Here is a 23887-nt window from a genome sequence, read left to right as displayed (position 1 = left end):
GCCTGGACGCAGATAAGGCTTGCTCGCGGCTGTATAAAGCGGTGAGACATGGGCAGGGAATTTGTCGAATCTGTTCTTTCTATCCTTCATTTCATCCTTGCGGAAAAGTCAAGACTCCAGAAGTACGGCATCTATATCCATTGCAAGAGCCAACAGGTCCGAGCCCTAAGGTACGTTACTTAACACTATTTCTCTCTCAAATAAATAAGTCTTTTTAGTATGTCGACGAGTTCTGGCAGACCTGGATTCTGTGGCAATCGTGCTTGTCGCCATGCCAATAACGAACATACAATCCGAAGGTGTCGGGGCCCGGGGTGTCGAGTCGAATGGAAACGCTGCCAAGTGTCAGGTCGGTGCAATGGAGAGCATTGGAGGATTTGCAAGACCTGCCCAAATCATCCAGGGGCCAGCCCGTTCTAGAGAGAAGCCTTGATCCCGACTACTCGGCAGGGGTTGTAGTGCGCCTTCGACTGTGTCCCTGGGCAGGAGGTGGGTGGGGAAGGGGAGAGGAAAAGAAAGGCAACGCTAACCGCCGCTGCGGTCCCTGGACAAGAGCAGCCGGGGGTTGGTCATCGGTGTCCAGCGACTTTGCCATGGATCTGCCTTGCACTTAAGAACAGACACCCAAGCCTCGGTTTTGGGCGGCAGGAAGAGAGGGAAGAGTTTGGGGCTAGCTGTCAAAGCGGTAGGCCACTAATATCTGCGAATGAGATGTCAAGTCCGAAATCCAAACATTGCCAGAGAACTCCAACTATCATTCTTTCGCCTTAGCTCGTGTTCGACGTGTCCTCTTTCGGTCACGTCTGCCTACAGGGGCCCGCTGCGTCTTTTGCTCCCCAACGTTAGGACAGGGCACAGGACGTTGCTGATTCATATTTGAGTGCCTTTCAAATTCTCGAAGCGTCCAATCGAACACATGGTCATACTCGAAACCTTTGCGGCGAAAGAGGCGACCGAATAAGCTCCGGAGGTACCTGTAATCGGGCTTATCCCCGCCCAATCCACGAACGTAGCTCATGTAGGTAGTAAACTCCGCAGGCAGACCCCGGCATAGTTCAATTACCTTGATCGTCTGCTTCCGCTCGAAGACAAGCCTGTATCTTTCCTGCCGAGTCGCGGCCTTCAGACCTTGCCAGGGAAGGGACCCATGAAGAAAATACAAGGCCATATACCCCAGCGACTCAAGGTCGTCACGCCATGATGGAGCTGTAGGAGGCCGAGTTTTAGTCGTTGAATCAACGATGGGATACATTCACGTCACTTACCGATGTTCAAATGGCCATTGACACTGGCATAGCGGCAGGTGCCGACCAAGGAAATCCGGGGACTGGCTGCAGGCTTGTAACTCATGGCTTGGTCGTGTGAGTCCATCCGATATGTGGCGAGTCCAAAATCGGTCATGTAGACAATGTTGCCGTGCTTACCGGTGCCCAGTAGAAAGTTTTCAGGCTTGATGTCGCGATGGAGATATCCCGCCGCGTGGAGACTTTCAACCCGATGGAGGAATTGATCCATCAGCATCAACGTCGTCTTCAGTGAGAATTTGTTGTCACAGTATCGAAAGAGATCCTCCAGATTGGGCCCCAGAAGTTCAAACACCACCACCTGGAAATCACAGTGGTAGCCGTGCCAGAACACTCGAGGGATGCCGGGTTGTCCAATCAATTCCTCATAGATCTCGATCTCTTGGCGGAGGAGTGATGGTGCAATCGAACGGTGCTCGAGTTTGATAGCCACCACATCACCCGTAGGAACATCGCGCCCTGCGTGGATCAGTCATAATCAATGTTCATCGTGTCTCTGAGGACTATCGTACCAATGTATACTTTTCCAAACGAGCCTGATCCTATACGTCGACAAATTTGGTAACGCCCACCCAGGCGTATTTCGAGAAAGTGTTGAATAAATGGGTCGTCCATCGTAGGGTGAGCATCAGAGAAATTACCGCCAGGACCCCATTCACAGCAAAAAGTTGTGCCGTTGCATCGTACTCGGCTAACCTTCCTTCTTCATTGAGCACAGTATTTGGCCCCCAAGGGCTGCCTGCGCAGACGACTTCGCAACTTGATACCGCGCCCTTCATGTCCAATCATGCTTGCAACCGCTCCACCACATGAGTTCGAATAAAGGCGCTACTGCGGGTGTTGAATGCTCCGACGTCGTCAGCCAATTGATTACTGCTTCGACGCGCCATCTGTGACATTGTCTGCACCGTTTGCAGACTGAACAACAACCCCTCAATCCGGCCACCGCGGCCTACTTTATTCCTCACCCGGTTTCTCAACCGCTACACTTGACGCACCATGTTTGTCCTCAACGAAGACCTTCCTTCGAAGAAGCGGCGACGAGATACTCTCGAATCTCTTCCTAAGGACTCCCCTGAGGACTCTCCCTCGCCGAAGAGAAAGAAACGCACATCAGAAGCCGAAACATACCGGTGGCACCGTACTCCAAGCTTCTGGAATCGGCTCTCCAAGGTCCATCTGACTCGAGGAGCGTTGAGAGAGTTCGACCGCAGGACTCTGAAGACCGAACAACCAGTACAACCAGTGTTGACACCCCAATCCGGCATCAACACTTCAGGGCCTGGGACCAAAAGCGCGAAGCGATTTTCACGACACGGCGGACCTGATTTAACCCATATTCGAGGAGTGAGTTCCGTTCGTGTGCCCGTTTCGAGTCCAATACTAACAGAATGCTCTTGTAGTTTGCCATTCTAGCTGACCAGGACGCCATGAGTCAATCCAATTCAAGCCGAAAGCGTTCGTCTGCATCCGGCGGCAGTGGTGCAACCAGCAAGACCGGCAAATCTTCTTACGATCCCAATTTCGAGCAGAACTTGATCGATGGTGGTATTTATCCTGAAGGATACGAACCAGACGACACCCATCCCCCCCTTGAACCAGGAAATATGGACGATATACAAACCACTATGCGTGCGCCTCGGGCATCGCTTTCACCATCTCGATTTACCCACGCTGACTTTCAAGAGTTTAAGAGAAAAGTTAAAAGAGCAGGCGATGAAGCGACTGCACGGGCCGAAATCATGTCCATCATTGCTGGCGATTCGAGAAGAAATCATTATTCCGCATCCGACCGCCAATTCAATCACCTAGAGCCGCTCGCCGACGACCTGCCAAAGCCCGTACCAGACTTGTATGACGGCGCTTATCCCCAACAAATCGATCGGAGTGTCCGCCGTGATCTCGGAAAGCACATTGTCCCATCCAACAACACCTCTCTGCCGGCGGCACCAAACTTTTTCCTGGAGGGAAAGAGTGAGGGTGGCCGTGCTGACGTCGCAAAGCGGCAAGCCTGTCACGATGGGGCAGTCGGCGCCAGGGCGATGCACAGTCTGCAGAATTACAAATCGGCAGAACCCACATATGATGGCAACGCCTACAGCTACTCAAACACTTACCACCAAGGCACCGCAACGCTGCAGCTCTATACTCACCATCTGACCGCGCCCAAGGCCCCTGGAGAACCTCCCGAGTGTCATATGAGTCAACTGAAGGGATTTCAAATGACCAGCGACAGGGAAACATTTGTGAAGGGAGCCGGTGGTTTACGCAACAACCGAGATCGGGCCAAAACCGATCGAGACAATCTCATTGACCACGCAAACCAGATAGCCCGACGCGCACCTGCGGTTACTCCGTCAACCACGTCCACGGACAGCCGTACGTCTCTATCAATGCTTCAAGAAGACGAATCCGATACTTCTACTGATGAGTTCGCCGCCGAGCAAATGACTGCCAAACGTACGAGACATGCTGCTCTGGAGAAATCAAGGCACCCTGCTATGACACCCACAGCAGCGCCCTACTCAACCACGCGTCTCAGTCATGAGTCTACGATATCTCGGCAGGCCATGACAAGTGCACAATATGTGCAATCTAGTGCACGTTCACGGCACCCCACTGAAGATGGAAAAAATCGGAGGCAAATCAGGCCAACACAGAAGGTCCTGGAGAACACTGATACTGGATTTCGGGATCGGAGACGATAATGTGGCTATGAAGTTTTTCCAGAATTGATCCATTTAGGCAACCTCGGCCTTCCACTGAAAGACCAGTTAGTGTGCACTTAGGGGCCTTCAATTTGGGGACATCGTATAACTCGTTCCAGTTGCGCTGCCTGACTAAAAAGGAACCAGCATATCCTCACTACTTCGTGGTCTGCCACTTGACCACAGCCTTCTGCAGTTCCTGGTGGCCATACCTTGTCATGAACAGCTCATCGCATCGTTGCCGTAGTTCTTCGCCAACAATGTTCTTCATCGAGCTAAGCGATGACTTCCATGTGACAAGGCACTGGATGGAACCATCCTCCCCGAGATAGACATCCTCAATGTCCGCCACCTTGCCAGCCACTCCCCACGTAACGGAATCCAGGGGAGCGAAAGGAGCCAGTTTCTTTCTGCGTCGATCCGATGAGATCTGGGACCTCTTGGGGTTTCGGCGTCAGGTCATCTTCAAAGTCTTGATGGACGTCAGTCAATCCAGTACAAACTTGAATAGCTCACTTGGGTCAAAGGAGAGATACCCAATCCAGCAGCAAGGAGACGCCTTTTTGTGACAGGGTTTGGCTCATTGTCTTCGAAGGCTCCGGCGACCTCTTGCGCTTCTTAGATAGCCGCTCTCTTTGAATGCCTGCATTCGCAACACGCGACTGGCAGTTCTCCACGACCTGCAAAGGCTCTCTGGCCAAAGGAGTGTTGGAGTTGTGACCAAGCCATTCGAAAACTCTTCATCGAGTAAAATCTTCACAGTGATTAACTTAGGTATCACGGTAGCTTCGCCTTTTTCAAACCCGAAAGGATCACGTGGCAGTGAGCTGGTGTGAACAACATGTCCGCGCACCAGGGAAATCATTTGGGAACCCTGGCAGGACTAGTCCACGTACAGACAGGAGCACGACCAATAAAAGCACGTGATTTGCATGTGAATATCGGTTCTGCAAACATGTCCCCGGAAGTTGGGCCCTTCCGAAGGTGATCCCTACGCTAGGTGCTTGGGCCGCTCAGTGCACGCTTCAGAACCCGCCAAGCCGTCCTCAGAAGTGCACTGGCACCCACTCTCTGTCGCTCGCCCAGTGCTCGAGCGCGCCTCTGCCTCTTCGATTCTGCGTCACGTTCCAAATTATCTTCACGCTGCTCAACACCAAGCTGTGGATCTGCAGAATTTACACTCAACCTAGACTCAATAATGCCCCAACTACGTTGGCTCGACACCCTCCCTTCTTCTGGAAAGTCCTTGACCTATATTGTGTAAATTCTTGATCTCTTGGAGACGTCCCGACATTGTAAAGCAACCTGCAAATTCCCGGTCCAATTGTACATATTGGGGTCCCATCTCCCAAAACGCAAATATGTCTTCAGCGATCATCCGAGTGTTCAGCGGGTATTGAATCGAAATTCAAGAGAAATTCTCAGTATGAGTACCGTCCTCGAGAGCGTGGTCAGTCGTAGTTAGATTAACTAAGAATGACAGCGATGTCGCATCTCAGTTCGCGGTTTAATGACTCGAGTAGCTTCGATGCGTTTTCGACTTGTTGTGAACATCTCTGTAAATAGGCTTGAAAATAGTCTCTTGTCGATGTCGACTTCTGTATTTCCTGTCGAAGTTGTTCGATCTCTCGATCCTTTCGATCTGCTTCCTCTTGAGCGTGTGTGGCCTGATCGTGCAATAATAGCACCTCTTTGGAGAGCTTTTGGTTTTCAATTTGCAATTGCTCAGTTGTGAGAAGTGGTCCGAGCTCTGGTTCTGACGACCGTGGGCGCTACGGACATAGAGTCAGCCTCTGGCTTAGAAAATAATAGACGGTGCTTTGCCGGACTTCATCATCGCTCGTTGCCCCTTCGTCAAGCCCTCCAGATTCATCTTGTGCTACTGCTATGATAGACTTTTTAACTTCGATCTCCCGGCATAGAATCTTATAGACCCCAATTGACTGATCGCTCATATTTTTAGTAAATAGTTTTTGAAGACGTGGAGGATATTTCCAACGGTATGGATCGTTGCTCGTTGGAACCAGGCGAACTTGTGACGGCTCTATATGCAATCCTAGCTTTTGTTCTGTAATTGTTAGAAGCTTTTCAGATCATAATTGGCATCTGATCTCACCGAGATGGTTTGATAACATACAACGGCATTTGCTTCTCCATCTTGCGCGGTCTTCATTATTCCGACGAGCGGGCATTCCCGGAAAGCCGACAGCGGTTCGAGCCAATTCTCAGTCTCGTTGAGAATATTATGCTCCGACACTGTACAGTAAACTAGTTACATTATATTGCAATCAACAATATGGGGGGAACAAAAGCAGAAGTAAGGGGGATCAGAATAGGATCTCATTTATCTCTTCTCTACATAGGAGCCCGAATCGGAGCCTAAGAGAACAAAGGGGACCCGAAAAGGCTGCTCGACGTTTACCTCAATGTCCACATGTTCTTGCCGCATTGGCCCTCGCAATCTGGCCATGTCCCGGATTTGTGCATAGAGTGAAATTAAGAGATTGAGCGCTATTCTGTGGGCAGCGCGGAAGCGTTTCCATTCGCGTCCTGTCTGAAGCAGAGGACAGCGGATGAGAGATCTTTACTGGGAGAGAAAAATCAACCTCTCGCTGTTGATGAGGCCGTTTTGTCGAAATCTAGGTCACCATCGTTTCAGCAACTGGTCGCAGCCAGGATGGAGCGAGTCATTGGAAGACATATCAAGTGGACGGAGACGAGGCACCAAACGGGTCCTAACATGGCTTTCGGAACTACCAAAAGTGCGGATCCAGTACCACGAGAAAGTCAAAGAAAGCCGAAGGAACCTCGTCGATGACGGGTAAAATATCATGCTTAAGCATTTTAGAACTCGTAGATTCCTCATCTTCAATGTAAGGAGTACAGGGCCTTTTTAGGGATAAAGAATTCAGACCCTATGCTGGTGAGATTGAAGACGATATTTGTCTTCATTGGTTTGGTAGGGGAGTTGCGAGTCACCGAACTCCGCAGTGTACCTGCAGTCAAGGGAGGCATGAGGCGTCTCGGCGCCTAGATCAACTGCCGCTCTCTCGCACCGCCAGTCCCAAGGTTAGGCAGCAGCGTAAGGGCGGGCGATTTGCCAGGTCCCCTGGCGCCCGTCTGAAACAGATGCACAGTCGAGAGGCAGGTTTAGCCGATTACGAGGGGCCTGATTAGGCACTCGGTGTGGTGCTCAGGGAGCGCTCCCGGAGCGCTCAGTGATGCTCAGCCAAAGGCTCAGGTAAAGCTCAGGTTAAAGCGGCCTTCGCTCACCCACTAGGATCAAACCGTATATGGCAATTAGGTTTTTCATTCTCGAGTAATAGAGGTACTAGGTATTATATGTATTATGATGTTTATCCACTTGGACATCGCAGATTTGACATGTGATAATAATGCCAACCAGCACAGTACACCCCTCCTAATTTCCTACCTCCCTGCATGCCTGGCACCATATCAACCAACCAACCAAATGTCGTGATCGCTGGCCTTTTTGACTGGACGGGTTGAGAGCCGTATGATGTAATATGGATGGCCACCTTATCTCAATAGGAACAAGCAAATCAATTCAACCAAGGCACGGCGAACTGGAAATTCATTGTATTATTTTAGATATGGCAAACATAGATCGATGATATACATGTATGTTATCTATCTCGATTTACTTCAACTGTATTTGATTTTTGATTTGGTTGTTCATTATAATTGCGGTTATCCTAGACAGATATCACTTCATTTGCGACCATGACAGCGATATCAATCCAATTGGCGGAGGAGTCATTGGGCTCGTTGCATAAACAACACTCTGACAACTCCAACCCAACTAGTTTTCTATCCCTACCGACGAGATATGAAATTGATGTCAGCGACAAGGCAGAGCTTATAACGAGAAACACAACAGCTACTAACGATGAGGAGTTGTCGCATCAAGACATCAAATCATCCGCTGGAGCTGGAACTGTTCTAGTGGCAAAGATATGTGATGCCTTGACTCGTTATATCAACGATAATGGGGACTGCAGGTACAACGAGGAAACGGTGCGCAAAGTTGGGATGTTGGTGGGAAAGAATACCTTGACGGTTGAGTCGACGCAGCTGGATTCGATCAACGATAGCACAGACGACCTTGGAAAAGAAGACAAAATGAATCAAACAGTGGCAGCGATGTTGAACGGAATTCTAGACCACAAAGTTACTCGGACGAGGTCCGTTCATTTTAATTCTAACGAGCCTGTGCTTCTGGTCAATGGGAGCAGCGACATCTCATTATCAGACCTCATGGATGCCATCGATGCGGCAACTGTACAAGTACAGCAGGGTCGTGGTATCTGGCCTGTTCGTGTCTATGGAGGGAGATTCTGGCCCGTGCAGGGAGGCGGATTCTCTATTTCTCTGTTGAACGTGGTCAATACCGACATCGGGGGACCCAGTATGGTGCAGCTTCTGGATGAACATTGTGATGCCCCCGAGTGGAATGGATTTCTCCGGCATGATGTTTGGCGTGGGAGGGATTTGGTCTCGAGAGAAGAAAGAGCCCACTGGGGATCTGGCGGTCAACAAATCCACGATGATGATGATGGTTCTGAGCACTCGATGCACAGTGAGGATTCGACGTCAACGCACCAGGAGGACTATCTGGATGACAATGCCGAGTCGATGGCAAAGTTTCAGGAAGGTTCGAGGCAGTCCGAGCCGGAATTTGAGCCAATTGATCAACATAACATTCCAGTGGCAGCCATGGCTGAACCTGCGACAGCACTCGATATATTGCCCCATGAGGGCGGGGAGACCGACACTCCTGATCCTGCCGAGCCCGAGCATAACATATCGGTGCCACAGGAGTTGAATGTCCCCGAACGGACAATCGGGTATCCAACATGGGATCGTCGTCATGACAGTGTATCTCTGATCGATCTCATCCGGTCTCAAGCGCTGGACTCATCACCTCTGGATTTGGAGGAGAGCGGAGCGGAGGCAGAACAGGATGAGACTGCGAGAGAGCAGCCGCTGCCACCAGAGTCGGTGTCGAAAGACGAAGACGAGTTTGTCTTGATATGAGTTTCATAAGAACATAGTCGCAAAGTCGACATTGATAGTTCTCAGCCAGCGTGTAATGCAATCCAAACATCCTGTTTTCAGTCACTCGCTGACCTGCTGCGACTTCTGCTGTATGATTTCGAGCTTCTCCGTCTAGGACTTTGGCCGTTCTCGCTGGCGGTGCCGTTCCGGTCCGCATCTTCCATGACCTCGTCATATTCACCCTCGTTTTGATCACCGTCCCCTTCCTCCTCTTCCATGGCATCCAACTCGGCCTGCAGTGGACTGACTCGTTCTTCCAACTGATCAAGATCCTCCAACAACTGCCTGGCAGGCAGTTTCCATAAACTGGTACCGCACACACGTTCCTTTGTCAAGAGATTATCGACAAACTCATCCATGTGCACTAGGACATAGGCTTCTTTCCTCCTTTGGCGCAGTTTCCTCGAATCTTCCAAGAAAGGCTCTAAGGTCTTGTAGACCATGGGAGGGTCGAAGGTGAGGCGGACGTAGAAGGCAGCCAGAGCTCGAAGGTACTTCCACTCTTCACCACCAACGTTGAGATACTCGAGAATGATCTCGCGATCGGGAACAAGGGTCAATAGTTTGAAAGCCAGGCAGATGAATGGGGTCGGTTTCATCGCCACGCCGTATGTGCCGCCAATATGTGTGAGTTCCACCGCACGGTCGCATAATGTCGCAGCGTTGAGTCCGAAGCATTGCTCTTTCCAGTACAGCGAATCTGTTATCCGATCACGCATAGCCGTCTCAAGGAGGAGGGCTGGGTTCTGGCCCCGAATTAACGGTCCTGAGTAACCCCGATTGTCGAGCGTATTCGAGGCATCGGCGCGGTGAGACATTGTGCGAGAGAGGAGGGGGGGCTCGAATAGGGAAAGAGACAGGGTACGGTGACTTCTAGTCACCTCCCACTCGAAAGGTGGTCGCTATAGTATTCGCTATGGTTGCGCTGTGGTTGTGATGATCTTTGGCTGTCTCTCATTTGAAAGTTTTGGGCAGGTTGCACGTGATCTCGTGATTCTCCGCGTTGCAAGCGTTGTGATCGACGTCATTGTGCCAAGAATTTGGTTGCCCTTCGAGACGCCAAAGTAAACATTTGACGAGGCTGATCCATTGTCGCTGCAGACAATTTGCATGCACCAAAAAGTTACACGAGTTGACCTGAACGAAGACAGCCAAAGTCGTACATTCGAGTGCTTATTGAAATCTGCACGTTTGACATATCCTTCGCACCTACACAGCAATATTTATCCTTAACCTCACCCAGACCGCAAGTCCCACCCGGTCTGTGGTCATACCGGACCAGAGATTGGCCCCTGCTCAAAGATCGAGGGAGTACGGAGTGCAGAGATGGTCCTCCTCACCTCAGGAACAGTGTCGGTCATCATATCTAGTGGAGTGATCTGCACATTTACATTCTTGCTCTTTCTGTGTGGATATGTCCTACAACAGCAAAGTGTCCGATCACTACAAGAGGCCATACGGCAACCGCCAGAGAGAAAACCAGTACCGACTCTCCCCGCGAAGTTCCGACATCCCCAGAATGAATTGTTCGAGGCTGTTGTTGGAGAGAACATTGATGGGTCGATGGAGTCGACAATTGTCAATGAGATAATGGGGCCTCGAGGCTCGAAACCTGGCGATAACATCCAGGTCCCCGTTGATGTGGACGACCAAGGCCTGCGGAGAGTGAAGCAGTCTCTGATATCAGAGGATGGATCCTCTTTTGAAAGATTGGCATACTTCTTTGCTCTGCAGGAGCCATCGGACCTGTGCTCTGCCCTGTATTTCGCAGATTTGCATCGGAATGCGTCCAACCTCTCCATTCCACCATCCTTGGTTCTGCTGTACCCCGCAACGTGGGAATCATCTGGGAGCGTTCTTCACACATCGATCCTCTCATTCATGAGGACAATTCAGGAATCTCAAGATCTCATCTACCATCCAGTTCCCATCGACGAAAGGCTCGGAGTGAAGGCTCAGTTGTTGGGCGAGTTACAATGGACGCGGTGGAGTTATGACCGAGGAATGTACCTACGCTTACCTGGTATGGCGATTGACATTCAGTTGTTGGATGACGCATTACGTCAATCCGAGTATAGAAAAGCTTGGGGGGCAGTTCATGGAGCTGGCAGACTTGACCCAGAGATTCTTCTGTATACGCCACAGGGGTTGAAGACTCCAAGGAAGGATGTGCAACCACTTGCAGCATCACCCATAACACCAAAAACTTTCGAGGACCAAGTATATCTTGAGTCGCAGGTCAAGAGTGCTGGATATGTGCTGCTGGACCAGTATACATCTGAATCTGCATCGGAGATAGACCCTTGGCTAAGGAATATTGTCGGAGAATACGATCGGGGTCGAAAGGGGGTATGCGCTGGGAGTAATCTGTTGCACGGCATTGACTGATGATTTGCCTGGTTTGATAAGGAGGAAGGATCTCCTGACATCTTAGCACTGAACGATATGAATGAAAGCAAACTGGAATTGTGATGGGACGATTAGGCGTTCTCAGAAGGCAGACTCTGCGTATGTGGTTCTGTCCGCTTAATTGTAGACGATTGATCACCTGGGAACAGCATCATCTTGGCTGGGATCTGTGGCAAGTTTAGCCCTGAAAGCTTTCGCAGATAACCATCCCTGAAGTAGCGAGGTCATGTACTGCCACATGACAGCTGCTAGTAACAGCAACCCTATTCCCAAACATGATCTGGCGGACAGCGTGTCTCCACGTGTTCCTTCATCCGCCAGCTTTTCGGCGCATCTTGCGAGGTCTGTTTGGTAATTCTTAAATGCAAGAATCTTGCAGGAGTCATAAAAGTTTGATCGATCTTGTCGAGAATATTTCAGGTATGGAACAACGACGGTGGAGAATATCAGGAGTGAAGTAAGCCGGATGGACTTTTCTAGAGAAAGCGTGGAGAAGCATCGTCTGAGAGATTCAAATCTCAACATCGTGTGTGGTGAGGTTGGTGAACAATGTCGTTGGTTGGAACTCGCTGTTGCACAAGGTCGACGCTGAAGGCCATGCAGGATATCACACTGTTCTGTAGTCTCGGACGATATCTCTATGGCCGAGGAGGGCTGCGGAGTATCTGTACTCACTCGTACTTTAACAATGACGCGCATCTGTGAAGATAGGAGATGAGGTAGGATGGGTAGGGCATAGAGTAGAATTATCCGTACAAGGAGAAGAGCGCAGATGGGAGTCCAGATGTTGTAGCCTGGTGTCTGGACGCACCTTCGCACCTTCCGATCGAGAAGCTGGTTGGGTTCCTTCCTCCTCACCTGATGCTACTGCTCTGGAACTGGTTCGCAACTTCCATCCAGGTAACTGCCAGGTTGCTGCCATGACTGGTACCCACAGCGCAGGGAGAACGTCCTAGGGAAGCAGTCAGCATAGAGCGCATGAAATATAACCGACAGAGGTAAGAAAGTCGTGGATTACTATTCATTGAAAGGTTGCCGAATATTGCCGATGCTATTGAATAATTAATTCCAAATGCCTACAGAACTGGGGAAAAGGTAAGGAATTATCTGTTTGGTGGATGCGAAATACTGGAGAACAGAATCCACCCTCAAAATGCATAATATTGTAACGAGTGTTGATGCGATTCCAAATCACAAGAATTTTAGTAGTAGCTTATATATGTCAAGACTTGAGATGTTAAAGCGCCATAAGTACGGCCGAGATGGTGGACAAAATCTGAGTTCGAGGGCCCCTCCGGCATGTTGAACACGGCCGTAGGTGCACTGGCACCCCTCCTTAGGAGATTTTTGCTTTGCCGTATTGCACGACGTCGACGTGGGTGCACGGTGGATCTGACCCCATTTTATTCTTTTCACTATGACCTCGAGGTTCTAGCACAATACAACATTCTCCGTGATCTGCATCATGCACACCAAGAAGCAAGTTGGTTAACCATGCAAGGAGTGAATCTGGGAGACTAAGGAGGTGTGGTGGATAAGTACCAGGAAGCTGCTTATCTACATTCTGGCAGGCAAATGCGCGGTAGACTGGAAGGGGTAGTAGCACTTGGGCCCTCAGGCCTCACTGAGCGCCCAGACGCAACCTCGCGGAGGCACCAAGTGCCTAAAAGAGAATCGTGTTCATGCCTATCGACTCCCCGTTATAGGCGACTTGTTGCCTATGGGGACCTTGATGACTCAGAGCCTACTAAATTAAGCGAACCTTCTTGGTGCAGGCTGCTTTTGTTCTCATCACTACTTGGCGACTGAACCACAAGAGCGTGAGTTGCTGAATCACCCGCTACAAGTAGGACTCTTGCCATAATGAGATTTTTGGCGTCCACTTAGGTATCAAGTACCAGGGATCATGACAGATAGTCGTATTCGTTAGGCTTGGACTCGCCGAGGCATCGAATTGATTTGTGCGCATCCGACGCTAGGGATTCCATGGCCGAGGAATTAGCAGGAGCTCTGGGCACATGCAAGTCGATTTGAATTACTGACCACAACCACTTTGACCATGACGTCTACAATCCCCTGCGCTCTCGTATTGTCGCCATCACCAAAGCAAACATGTCGACAAGGTTCAAAGCTCGTCGTATTGTGAGTCTGACTAACCTCTTCTCTCGTATCTAAACAGTATATATTCTCTTGTTGACAAACCTCCATGATTCTTCTCCTCTCTGCCAGACCATCAGCCTCCTCTCAATTGATCCTTGCAAGCCTTCAAGCACGACCGCTCTTCGTCCATCCATCCCGTTTTCCACCCTTTCACACTTTCAAAACCCTCACAATGTCTACATCCAAATCTGCCGCTTCCTTGATCCCCACTGACCCAGCCAAGGTCATGGTCATTCGCGATGTCACGCCGACCATCACAACCCTCAGCGTTCCCTTTGCGCGCTTTGGCCGCATAAAGTTGGGAGGGAGAGCAACTCTAGTGAAGATGCAAAGTGGCAATGTCGCAGTCTTCTCTCCTGTAGCACTCACACCAGATGTCAAGGCAAAAGTCAAGTCCTTGGGCCCTGTCAAATACATTGTCGCACCCGACATTGAACACCACATCTTCATCTCCACCTGGGTTCAGGAATACCCTGACGCAGAAGTCATTGGACCTGAAGGTCTGCCAGAAAAGAGAGAACAAGATCCGGCCACAAAGGGCACCAAATTTGCCCACGTCTTCTCAGCCAAGAACAAACTTGACCTGAAGATCTCCCCCGAGTTCGACCAGGAATTCTCCACCGAATTCTTCCATTCTCATGTTAACAAGGAGCTCGTCTTCCTGCACAAGCCCACCAAGACCATGATTGAGGCTGATCTTTTGTTCAATCTTCCTGCCACTGAACAGTACTCAAAGACAGGCCTAGACCCCCGCTCAGGATTCTTGACCAAACTCTTCGTCGGCATCCAAAACACAAAGGGCAACATGACCTGGCAGAAACGTTTCCTTTGGTATGGAGCTAGCAGTAAGGATCGAGCTGGCTTCACCGAGTCTGTCAAGAGAATCAACACCTGGGACTATGACCGAATCATTCCTTGTCACGGAGAGGTGATCGAGACTGGCGGCAAGGCCACGATGAACACTGCGACTGAATGGTTTACCGCCCAGAAATAATGGTCGCAGGTTGCAGTTGGGTGCTAATTTCGTTGAGTTGAGATACCCAAAAGATTCGGTTGAAGAAGCGGGCATTGTTTATTGTCGTGGGGTTGGAGTTTTATCGGTAGAACATTCACACCTGTTACATAATATAATAATTCATCACTTACAGTTATCAAGACTCATTATCCTGCTCGAAGCTCTTCTGCCGTGTCATTGCCATGATATTCAATGGGTCAGGTGACAGCGCAGTCAGTTTAGGTGATCTGTGGATAGGAAAGCGCGACCAAGGCTGTATCAGAGCTGCTCTTTCCTTGTTCGCAAGGCTCTTGAAATCTGTCTCGACTTCACATTTTCAGCTTGTTGTCTTCTGGCCACGACAGTGTCTCCTCATCACTTCGCCACGTCACCATCTTGCATTGACCCACCTAACGCTTGTCTCGAGAAACCTGTGTACAGAGTGCCGTCGTCCTCTTCTCGCGTTGTTCCTGTCACTTCGACTAAACCATGTCCTCGAGGGCGACGATGAGTGTGAACAACCCCGAAAGGTCTGGCGCATCTTAGGAATTCAAGCTGCATCAACACAGAAGACAGAGTCCACAAACAAAGAGACAGGGGAAGACATCAAGCCTCTCGACAAGAAAGCAGGTGAATGATTCTGGAGATGAAACTCGAACCGCTACAGGCACCATCACAGGAATCATCACAGGAACCACTTGGGAACGGGTGGGGTGAGATTTGTAGCCATCTGCAAGTAGGTGCTGATCATCTCAACATTCGATCGAAGATGCTTATGGACCACCAGTGACAGACAACCTATACAACGGACAAATCAAACACTCGATATCGTCTCAGCCTTGCGGCATGACTTCTTCTCTCCAATTCATGGGGTTACGTCATTTCCCCTGGGATCTACGTCGCTTTGAGCCAAGCGTGGCACGCGTGGCCAAGTTTTGACGCCTCCGAACATCCTCCAGGCTGTGTCCAACCTCTTCTCTTTGCCAATTTCCACTTTCAAGGATTGCCAACAGACAACCACCACCCACCGCCGTTGGACATAAACTTGTTTGGGCATCCAGCAAGCCTTGTCCGCTGTCTCCAATGACGTATTGCCATGTCTTTCATCTTCGTGTCGTCGGCCACGCGTTGACTGTCACGCGCCCATCCTTGGCCCCGATCCCGTTTGATTTGGGCAAGGATCGGACACTTCAATGTTATGGCTTCCATGAATCAAGGTGAGACTAACTTGACCGGGAGTGCCCATGCCAGCGACACTGGTGGATGATGCCATATCTCGATGGCCATAGAGACCGAAATACTTGGCTTTTTATCTTGTTTGCTACCTGGTTGTATGTGTGTCTCGAATTCGCACTTGACACGACCATACACGCATTGCGGCCGGCGATGAGGCTAGCTTTGGGGCCAACTGCCTCCTTACAATCGTCGTCATCTTGCTCCATGCCATCGTGTACATATACCTGAGGGTGCCCAACCTCTACGCTTGCGACTTCTTCTATCCTCCACATCTGATTCTCACGGCCATCTTCCTTTTCCGCCTCTCCTGATCTTCAAGTCTACCACTCTCGTCAGCCCCGTGCGCGAGCAACATGCCTGTTATCTCACGACTCATCTCTCCCATCCTTAGGTTGGCTGAGCTCGTCTTTGCCGGTGTATGTCCACCCTGATCTTGCGTCCCACCTTGACATAGACCTGACCCTCTCTCAGATTGTAGCCGGCTTGGTCGGCGTGTACCTGCACGACTACACTCGCGCCAGTGGTCTCCCTCTCGGTCGCTTTATTTATGCCGAAGTCGTTGCCGGCATATCCCTGCTACTTGGATTGCTTTGGCTCCTCCCATTTGCCAGTAGCTTCACCAGCTGGCCAGTCGATGTCCTCATTTCGTTCGCCTGGTTTGCCGTTTTTGGTGTTCTCGTCCACTGGATGAGAACTGGCACCGCCTGTCAAGGTGACACATTTGCTTGGGACCAGATTGGCTTTGCTCGCAATAACATCTGCGGCCGCTGGAGAGCCGTCGAGGCCTTCTCCTTCTTGTCAGCAATTGTCTGGTTGGTTAGCGCCTTGGTTGGATTGTGGTTTGTCCACCGTGAGAGACGCAAGGCTAGAACTGTTCATGGACCGTATGGCAGCTCCCTCCCTGATCTGTCCCCCTAGGCGTGGTCCAGTTGCGCTAACATGTCATCTTTGCAGTCGTTCCCGCCGTCGTTGGTACGGTCGATCGAGGGTCTAGATTCGTCGACAAGGCTTCACTGTCTTGACAAGACACCCAGTATAGGATTGGGAAAGACCCTGGCCAGAGACGAGCGAGACTTGAATGTACGAAATCTGTTGGGAGTTTGGTATCCCCTCATCAGCCATTAGCCTAATATGTTCTTGCGCGGAGATACCCCCACCACGCAGTTGATTTACGAAATGATGCAAGTTGTAATGCCACTATATGTACCATCAGTGGAATGGAATATTTTGTTGATATGAAAGTATCATTGTTCTTTGTCAATGATCATAATTTTATGCCTTCATAAGCAATCCACACAACGAGCTAAGCGGTGGAGGCACCAACCTTCTTGTGACCCTCGTTGGCAGTGATATAAAGTAGGATGATTTGCACCCAGCGACTACGTTGAAAATTGACAGAGAATGTAAAATCGATATAAAGCCAAATGTTGATTGTCAAGGGTTACTTGTTGTGGTACGTCCATCAACGTCAACATTATCTCTCTTGGAAACAACTATCCTCAAGCCAACCGCCCAACAGGCTCGACCGACCAACTCAAAATACTCATACAAAACATAATAATGTCATAAATAGTTTCCGTCCAAATGACGATGACGCTAAACAACATGCATCAGACACCCAGCTGATGAACACTTGTAGTTCATGTCATCGTCGAGATATTGAAATCGTTGCAAATCTAGCATCTTCGGCCTCCCATTCGTCGGCGACCGCCCATACCCATACCACCACCGCCATAGCGTCTTCCTCCGCCCATCATTCCTCCGCCGCCATGGTAGCGTCCACCACCTCCCATTCCACCGCCATGGTGGTGGTGGTTGACGATGACGGGCTGTCGGGCTGGACGAGGTCCGTAGCCGCCGCCATAGCCCATTTGGTTACTGCGCGAGGATCCGAAGCACATTGTGGTGGTTGGTGGTTTGTTGTGTTTGTTGTGTTTGTCGTATATACAAGTGTACAGTGGTAGTGTGCTGGTTTTTTGACAACCTGGAAGTTTTTATTCTCTTGAAGGGTTGATGTGGATATGTTCGACAGGTGAGAGAGATGGAGTCGAACGAATGATTGACTTGAGGTTGTAAACAAGTCTATTGAATAATGTATCAAATGACGATGTAAATGTATGTATCAAAGAAAGCGCATGGGAAAAGAAGTGGACGGGGCATCGCATATATAAGTACCACATGGATCTATCTCGCTCTTGTCTTGTCTCTTTGCGACAGTCCCTGAATCCCTGAATCCCCGAGTCGCAGAGTCTCTGCCCTGCCATGCCATGCCACGATACGACATGACATGACCCGTGTTTGCACTTGACCACGCCTAGTCAGGGTCGGTTGGACGACACGAACCAACCCGATCGCCTGGGAGATATGCTTCCTCCACCAAAGTGCGGGACCCAGCACTGGAGGACTGGAGGACTGGATCAGGTTGCAGGGACTTCAAAACATTGGCGTCATCTTGTCATGCAATAGCGCAGCGCATGCTCGAGTAAGACGAAGCGCGCAGATCGCAGAGACTCATGAGAGGGTACGTACATATGAGCAAAAGTGGTTTTTTGGGGAACTCCCGCTCCTGCTTCAGCCACAATGCCACACCGATCGACACGACGCATGCAATGACAGACAGTACCAAACAGTAGCAGAGACAGGCACGAGTGACACACGAGACACAATCTCTCTTGGATATTTCTCGGCGGGATGATACTAGGTTTCTGATATGACGAATTCCGCCATAAAGTGATTTCATGGCGGAGCCTTGCGTGTCTTGTCTTTTCGTGGCGGGTGGCTCGGCATCGAAAAGTATTTTCGTACCAGGCCACGCAGGCAGGCGTGCCAGGGAACGCCCAGGTCTCCACGGGTACGGTCCCTGAGCCCCTCGGCCTCAACGACGTCAACGTCGACTAGCGTTGTAAGTGATTGTTGATTGGGTGTGTTGAAGCGGGGGCGCCGACGTTCTGGGCATCATCCACCCACAAGGCCACGACGGCTATCGCAAGGCTTGGGGGTGGAGATGCCTTACGTATGTGTACGCAAACATCTCTCACTTTTTGTAGCATGTCTGGGGCGCCCAGTTCCACAGCCCACGGTTACGCGAGCCTTGGACGCGACATGGAGGGGAGGGTGTGGCGTTCATGGCACAACTGGCGGAACCTCACTCACGTGCAGGTCGGGTACACGGCAATGCGGAGATTGTCATTATGGGGGCGAAAGAGTCTTTTCAGTCTTTGTTTGCATGTTTCTTTCTGAGTATAACTTATTCCAGCACTCCAGCGGCTATCTGTCTGTCAGTTTCTGACGTTTCTTACGGCGAATTCCGAGGTTGCCATTTCTGCGGAGAATTGTAGTGATGATCCAATGACTTGTCCTGCACGGTGCTCCTGATTTCGGGATGCTTCCTGGAGGTCTCTTGTTTCTCCATTTTTTTCGACAAGGTCATCCCTATCCAATTCTAGGCATTTGTCTTGTCCTTTTGTTAATCTCTCCTGGTTTGCGCCCTGCGAAGGGAAGGAGTTGAATGTTTCCCCTCTGTGAATTTCAAACTTTTGCTTTGATTATCTCTCAGTTATCCCACAGCAGATATTGCACAAACTACCATATCGTATTCTATGCAATATGCTTGAGAGCAGAGAGATCACTCGGGGTTCCGAGGGTTCGAGGCATAGTACCGGCCGTCATCGGTCGTAATGAGGTTAAAACGATTGCTGTTCTTAGGGCCATTCCAGAAAAGTCGTGAAGGCGGCAATCCGTCGTTGCTGTGCGCAAAGGGCACTCTCGAGTCCACGTCCATCGCTACTACGCTCATTTTGTCCCCAGCGCAGGTACAGTCATTGACACTTGTTTGAGAGCCACAATTTTGCGAAAGACATCAACACTCGAGGGAACTGTTTCGGTGATTCCAGAAGGATGCGGATTCCATGCTTAAGAGAGATGAAATGACCAGTATGTGCCGGCCAGCCTCTTCGCAGTTTGTTGCTGTGGGGGCTTAATCCGTGGTCAACGCCGAGTGCCAAAATTCACCAAATTTCAGATGCTGAAGTTGTCCATCAGAATTCTGGACTTTGGATCCATCATAAGATATGTACACGGCGAGGAACAAAGAGTGTGTCACTGCCTTAGTAATTGACCAATGATATCGCCTGGATGTTCGTCCGAGGCAACGCAGCTAATCCCAAAACAGCAACTGGGACAACGTCCGTGTTTCCCACCAATGTCATCCAATGAGTCAATTTACTGTTGGAAGAGCCTAGATCTCTTGGCTGTGCGATTGTCGACTTGATATAACCTGAGGCCTCTACGGTCATAAAGGAGTGTCACTAACACCAAATCATACACACCAAAAACGAATTTGATCACCAGCACTCCGACACTACAAACCGTTCTTTAGAGCCTTTCACACTTTGCGAACCCGTCAGAGTCAATGCCATTGGGCACTACCACTACTGCAACTCTCACCGTCACTGCTCCAGTCAATATGGATTCCCAATTTCAACAAAACACCTCAACAACAATCTCGAGTCGAGAACAGACCCCCGAGACCTTCGAAGACGACACCGTCGAGTCATCTCCTCCCAGTACAGATTACGAATTCGATGAGTCCCAATGTCTATTTTGCAACCAGAAGAACACAGACTTGGACCAGAACTTAGCCCACATGTTGAAGGCGCATGGATTGTACCTCGAGAAGAACAATCTGCTGGTTGAAGTCTCCTCACTGCTTGCGTACTTCCATCTTATCATCTCCGGATACTACGAATGCCTCTACTGTGGAACAGAGCGTAATACTCGCCAAGCCGTACAGCAACATATGATGGCCAAGGGTCATTGCAAATACGACATTTCCGACGAGGATTCCGAACTCAGAGACTTCTACGACTTCCCCTCGTCGGAAGCGAAAGAGAAACTCCAAAACACCTTGGACTCTCAACTTCCATCCCAGGCAAAATCTAAGAAACCACGACCATCGAAGCGGTCGCCCCGGAGCAGCACCGAAATAATAGATTCTCCACTCCAAGAGGAACAACCACCCTCCCTGTCGACGACAACGTCCGGCGGGGAACAAACGTCGAATGTTGCCGAGAATAACGGTGACAATCAAGTCCAACTCAGCACAAGAGCACAGAAGCAGGAAGATACACTCAACAACCAATTATCACGGCTTCGTGCCGATGAGCGAAGAAGTCTTGTACATTTACCGGCTTCACAGCAACGCGCCATTCTTGCAACTCACCACAAGCAGATGGAGAAGGCTAGAAGAACGGAACAGCATAAGCGGGGTCGTTTGGAATCTTCAGGTAACATCTTCGGTCGTTTAGGCACGGTGCGGCTGGTTCGTCAACCCCCGCACTTTGGCAATGTCTCCGGCTTGAACCGATGATTCCATAGAGGGAGGGGATTGATGAGATTACACAACAACATGATACTTCTTTGTACCGACTTCGCATTCTGTGTTGTACCCCAGAAGATTGTGTCAAATACCAATATCTGAATGGTACAGCACAAGAACCGATATCACATTATTTTCTTCCGGGTGTCATGGAAAAGGAGATGCAACGATGAAAAATGATGGGCTGAGCCAAGAACTTCGATTGGTTCTCTTATGTTGACTGGCTATCAGGACCGCTGAAGGGATAGGGTCAAGATCGGGGTGCTTCCACCAAATATGATGCCAGCAAGCCACTGATCCTCAATTCCAGCATCCAGTGAGTTTGGAGTGGTATCGAGCTAGTGGTTAAGGATACCAATCTTAGCCAGAGTGCTCACGAACCCATGCCTTGTATGATTATGATTTTAATGACGACTCTGGAAGCCGTTCATCAACCTCAATTTGTATCTTCTCAAGAGGTGCATCAATATGCGAAGTAAATGTCTCCACGGGATCGAGGATAAACACAGACACTGAATTCAGAGCAATCAGCCTCGAACATCGAGAGCACGGACATGATAGGATAGTACTCACATATCAATGGTACAACAGAGAAGCATGCTGCTGCAGCCCATACATTCTTGAACGAAGCCACATAAGTATCTGTCACTGCAGCCACTGCAGAGCCAATTATTTCAGGCGTGACACCATCGATCTGTGCCAAAGCCTCGTTGTCTCTGGCTAAGAGGGCTGAAATCAGCTCGCCGAGCGAGCTTGCTGGAAAACCTAGCGGTAGGGTCGCATCGGCAATCTTGGGAGCCAAATTAGCACCAAAGGTGTGATTGAAGATGGCGTTGTAGATTGCGACTGCCACACTGGCACCCAAGGAACGAATTGAAATCATCAACCCAGAGGCGATGGCTATCAGTGCGGGAGGCGTCGATAGTTGTGCGACCGTGAGTAACGCCACTATACTGATTCCCACTCCTGCACCCAACAATGCCGGAAGACCCCAGAGGACGGCTAGAGAGGTATTCGCCTTCACGCTTGTCATTGCTCCATTGAACCCCACAAAGCATGCGAAAGAGAAGACCAGTGGCCCTCTCAATGATCTTCGCCAGGAGCAGTACACTCCTGCGCCGAGGGCACTCACACTCATGACGTAAAACATGACTGAATAGTGTAGGCCAACCACTAGAGGATCTTGAGAACTCAGTACGCTGACTTCGAAAGCGAAATAGTTGTTGGCCGCGAAGAATATAACTCCCTCGACAAAGATGCAAACCAAGGCAAGGGCGAAATTGCGATGTTTGAACAACCCATGATGAACCATGCCGTCTTTTCTGCCAATGGATTCATAGAGGATGAAGATAATGGCGAGTACTGAACCGACCAGAAATGGTGCCAGAACGTTTGCAGTCGACCATGGATATGGGTTCTGGGCCCAGGAGAGGCCGAGAGAAAAGAGCACCAGGCCAGATATCAAGATTCCATAGCCAATCCAGTCGAGTTTCCGGAGCTTTTGCATGGTTGAGAATTCCTTTTGAAGCTCTCTTGGTGGCGGGTTGTACAACACCGCACAGAGAACTGTGGATACAGCATAAATGGCTGCGGTGATATAGAAGAATGCTCTGAATCCTTCATCGTTCCCATTCCGAGTCAACTGCCCACCAACAAGGAGACCAAACACGCCTCCCACGGAGGCGAAGATATTAATGCTTGCTTGAGCCCAAGGTCTCCATTTTCGCGGGAGGACTTCCGATGGCACAGCATGCACTAGGGGTTGTGCGCTGAAAGAGAGTCCAGAGAGAGAAAAGCCGGCAATGGCGACGCCGATGCTGTTGGCTCGAGAGACGATAATAGTACCTATTATCCCCAAAGCCGTCAAGATCACAAGGAACCATTTTCGACCCCAGTAATCAGCAGCCTGACTGATGGGTGGACCGAGGACCGTAGGAACAATCACGAGACTTGCTGTCAACCAGACGATTTGAGATTGTCCGCCAATGACGGCGGTGATGCTGCAGGCGTAAGCGCCGCATCCAACAAGTAAAACGAGCTGAGCAAGGTAGATAAGGTCAATGGCCTGGATGTTGTTAGAGGACTTCCTGGCGTGAGATGTGTAAGGTAGACATACCATGACGAGAACGATTGTTTTGACGTTGACTCTGCCATTGGGCTCGTCCAGTGGCGCAGCCTCGACATGAATAGTTGACCCAGAGCTCATACTTAGGTGATGCGAGGAATAGTTGAGGCTTTTGAAGGGAGTTAATGGATCACTAAGGAATGCCTGAAGTGTGGCTAGCTAGAAAACATCCCTCTAATATAGAACAGGCCCCAGCTGGGTACTTTATAGCCAGTCATAGTATCCGAATGTGTTCCTCCTTTTTCGACCTCGGATGGAGTCCTAGGCTATCGTATCCAGAGCCTTGATGGCAACCCCGGATATCCCTAGACAACTACTTAAACCCCACATTCAGACAGCCTCCATCTCCGTACTCGAGAACTCGCTAACTCAATCCTTTACTTCACGAGTGAAAAGCGGAGAGCCGAAGGAGGCATCGCTAAGACCACTTCTCCTGGCTCGTATTATAAAGTCTCCACAGGACATGCATGTCTGCCTGGCTCTGGAGATTACATC

General features: G+C 50.0%; 10 protein-coding genes across 11 annotated transcripts; 5 read left to right on the top strand and 5 right to left on the bottom strand.

The window, feature by feature from the left end:
* Window positions 1-63: 63 nt before the first annotated feature.
* PV10_05266 lies at window positions 64-1924 on the bottom strand. Of its 2 annotated transcripts, XM_016369898.1 has the most exons (4): window positions 1817-1924; window positions 1266-1763; window positions 387-1206; window positions 64-335 (listed from the first exon to the last, which is right to left on the bottom strand). In XM_016369898.1, exons 1-3 carry the CDS (start codon window positions 1917-1919, stop codon window positions 755-757), a joined length of 1053 nt encoding a protein of 350 aa, XP_016225686.1. In that variant the 5' UTR covers window positions 1920-1924; the 3' UTR covers window positions 64-335; window positions 387-754. The 2 variants fall into 2 exon arrangements, with proteins under 2 accessions (XP_016225686.1, XP_016225685.1); XM_016369897.1 differs by having other exon boundaries at window positions 64-1206.
* A 158-nt stretch (window positions 1925-2082) lies between these two features.
* On the top strand, window positions 2083-4974 carry PV10_05265 (uncharacterized protein). Its single transcript, XM_016369896.1, has 2 exons — window positions 2083-2651; window positions 2708-4974. The coding sequence occupies exons 1-2, from the start codon at window positions 2304-2306 to the stop codon at window positions 4010-4012; spliced, it is 1653 nt and encodes a 550-aa protein (XP_016225684.1). The 5' UTR covers window positions 2083-2303; the 3' UTR covers window positions 4013-4974.
* On the bottom strand, window positions 4932-6901 carry PV10_05264 (uncharacterized protein). The gene is made up of 3 exons (XM_016369895.1): window positions 6129-6901; window positions 5842-6080; window positions 4932-5784 (listed from the first exon to the last, which is right to left on the bottom strand). The coding sequence occupies exons 1-3, from the start codon at window positions 6202-6204 to the stop codon at window positions 5479-5481; spliced, it is 621 nt and encodes a 206-aa protein (XP_016225683.1). The 5' UTR covers window positions 6205-6901; the 3' UTR covers window positions 4932-5478.
* A 699-nt stretch (window positions 6902-7600) lies between these two features.
* On the top strand, window positions 7601-9154 carry PV10_05263 (uncharacterized protein). Its single transcript, XM_016369894.1, has one exon. The coding sequence runs from the start codon at window positions 7757-7759 to the stop codon at window positions 9068-9070; it is 1314 nt and encodes a 437-aa protein (XP_016225682.1). The 5' UTR covers window positions 7601-7756; the 3' UTR covers window positions 9071-9154.
* PV10_05262 (uncharacterized protein) lies at window positions 8237-9997 on the bottom strand. Its single transcript, XM_016369893.1, has one exon. It carries the CDS (start codon window positions 9907-9909, stop codon window positions 9148-9150), a length of 762 nt encoding a protein of 253 aa, XP_016225681.1. The 5' UTR covers window positions 9910-9997; the 3' UTR covers window positions 8237-9147.
* A 226-nt stretch (window positions 9998-10223) lies between these two features.
* Window positions 10224-12688, bottom strand: PV10_05260 (uncharacterized protein). The gene is made up of 2 exons (XM_016369891.1): window positions 12519-12688; window positions 10224-12452 (listed from the first exon to the last, which is right to left on the bottom strand). The coding sequence occupies exon 2, from the start codon at window positions 12197-12199 to the stop codon at window positions 11636-11638; it is 564 nt and encodes a 187-aa protein (XP_016225679.1). The 5' UTR covers window positions 12200-12452; window positions 12519-12688; the 3' UTR covers window positions 10224-11635.
* Window positions 10228-11603, top strand: PV10_05261 (uncharacterized protein). Its single transcript, XM_016369892.1, has one exon. The coding sequence runs from the start codon at window positions 10418-10420 to the stop codon at window positions 11477-11479; it is 1062 nt and encodes a 353-aa protein (XP_016225680.1). The 5' UTR covers window positions 10228-10417; the 3' UTR covers window positions 11480-11603.
* Window positions 12689-13569: 881 nt separating the features above from the next.
* Window positions 13570-14821, top strand: PV10_05259 (uncharacterized protein). The gene has a single exon (XM_016369890.1). The coding sequence runs from the start codon at window positions 13707-13709 to the stop codon at window positions 14652-14654; it is 948 nt and encodes a 315-aa protein (XP_016225678.1). The 5' UTR covers window positions 13570-13706; the 3' UTR covers window positions 14655-14821.
* A 5184-nt stretch (window positions 14822-20005) lies between these two features.
* Window positions 20006-23549, top strand: PV10_05257 (uncharacterized protein). Its single transcript, XM_016369888.1, has one exon. It carries the CDS (start codon window positions 20302-20304, stop codon window positions 21256-21258), a length of 957 nt encoding a protein of 318 aa, XP_016225676.1. The 5' UTR covers window positions 20006-20301; the 3' UTR covers window positions 21259-23549.
* Window positions 21664-23473, bottom strand: PV10_05258 (uncharacterized protein; the record flags this gene model as incomplete). The annotated part of the gene is made up of 3 exons (XM_016369889.1): window positions 21664-21779; window positions 21841-23332; window positions 23384-23473. 3 exons carry the CDS (start codon window positions 23471-23473, stop codon window positions 21664-21666), a joined length of 1698 nt encoding a protein of 565 aa, XP_016225677.1.
* Window positions 23550-23887: the final 338 nt, after the last annotated feature.

Source organism: Exophiala mesophila (assembly GCF_000836275.1).
Source record: "Exophiala mesophila strain CBS 40295 unplaced genomic scaffold supercont1.3, whole genome shotgun sequence".
In the NCBI taxonomy this organism is placed as follows: Eukaryota; Fungi; Ascomycota; class Eurotiomycetes; order Chaetothyriales; family Herpotrichiellaceae; genus Exophiala; species Exophiala mesophila.
This window is presented reverse-complemented; position numbering and strand designations above follow the sequence as displayed.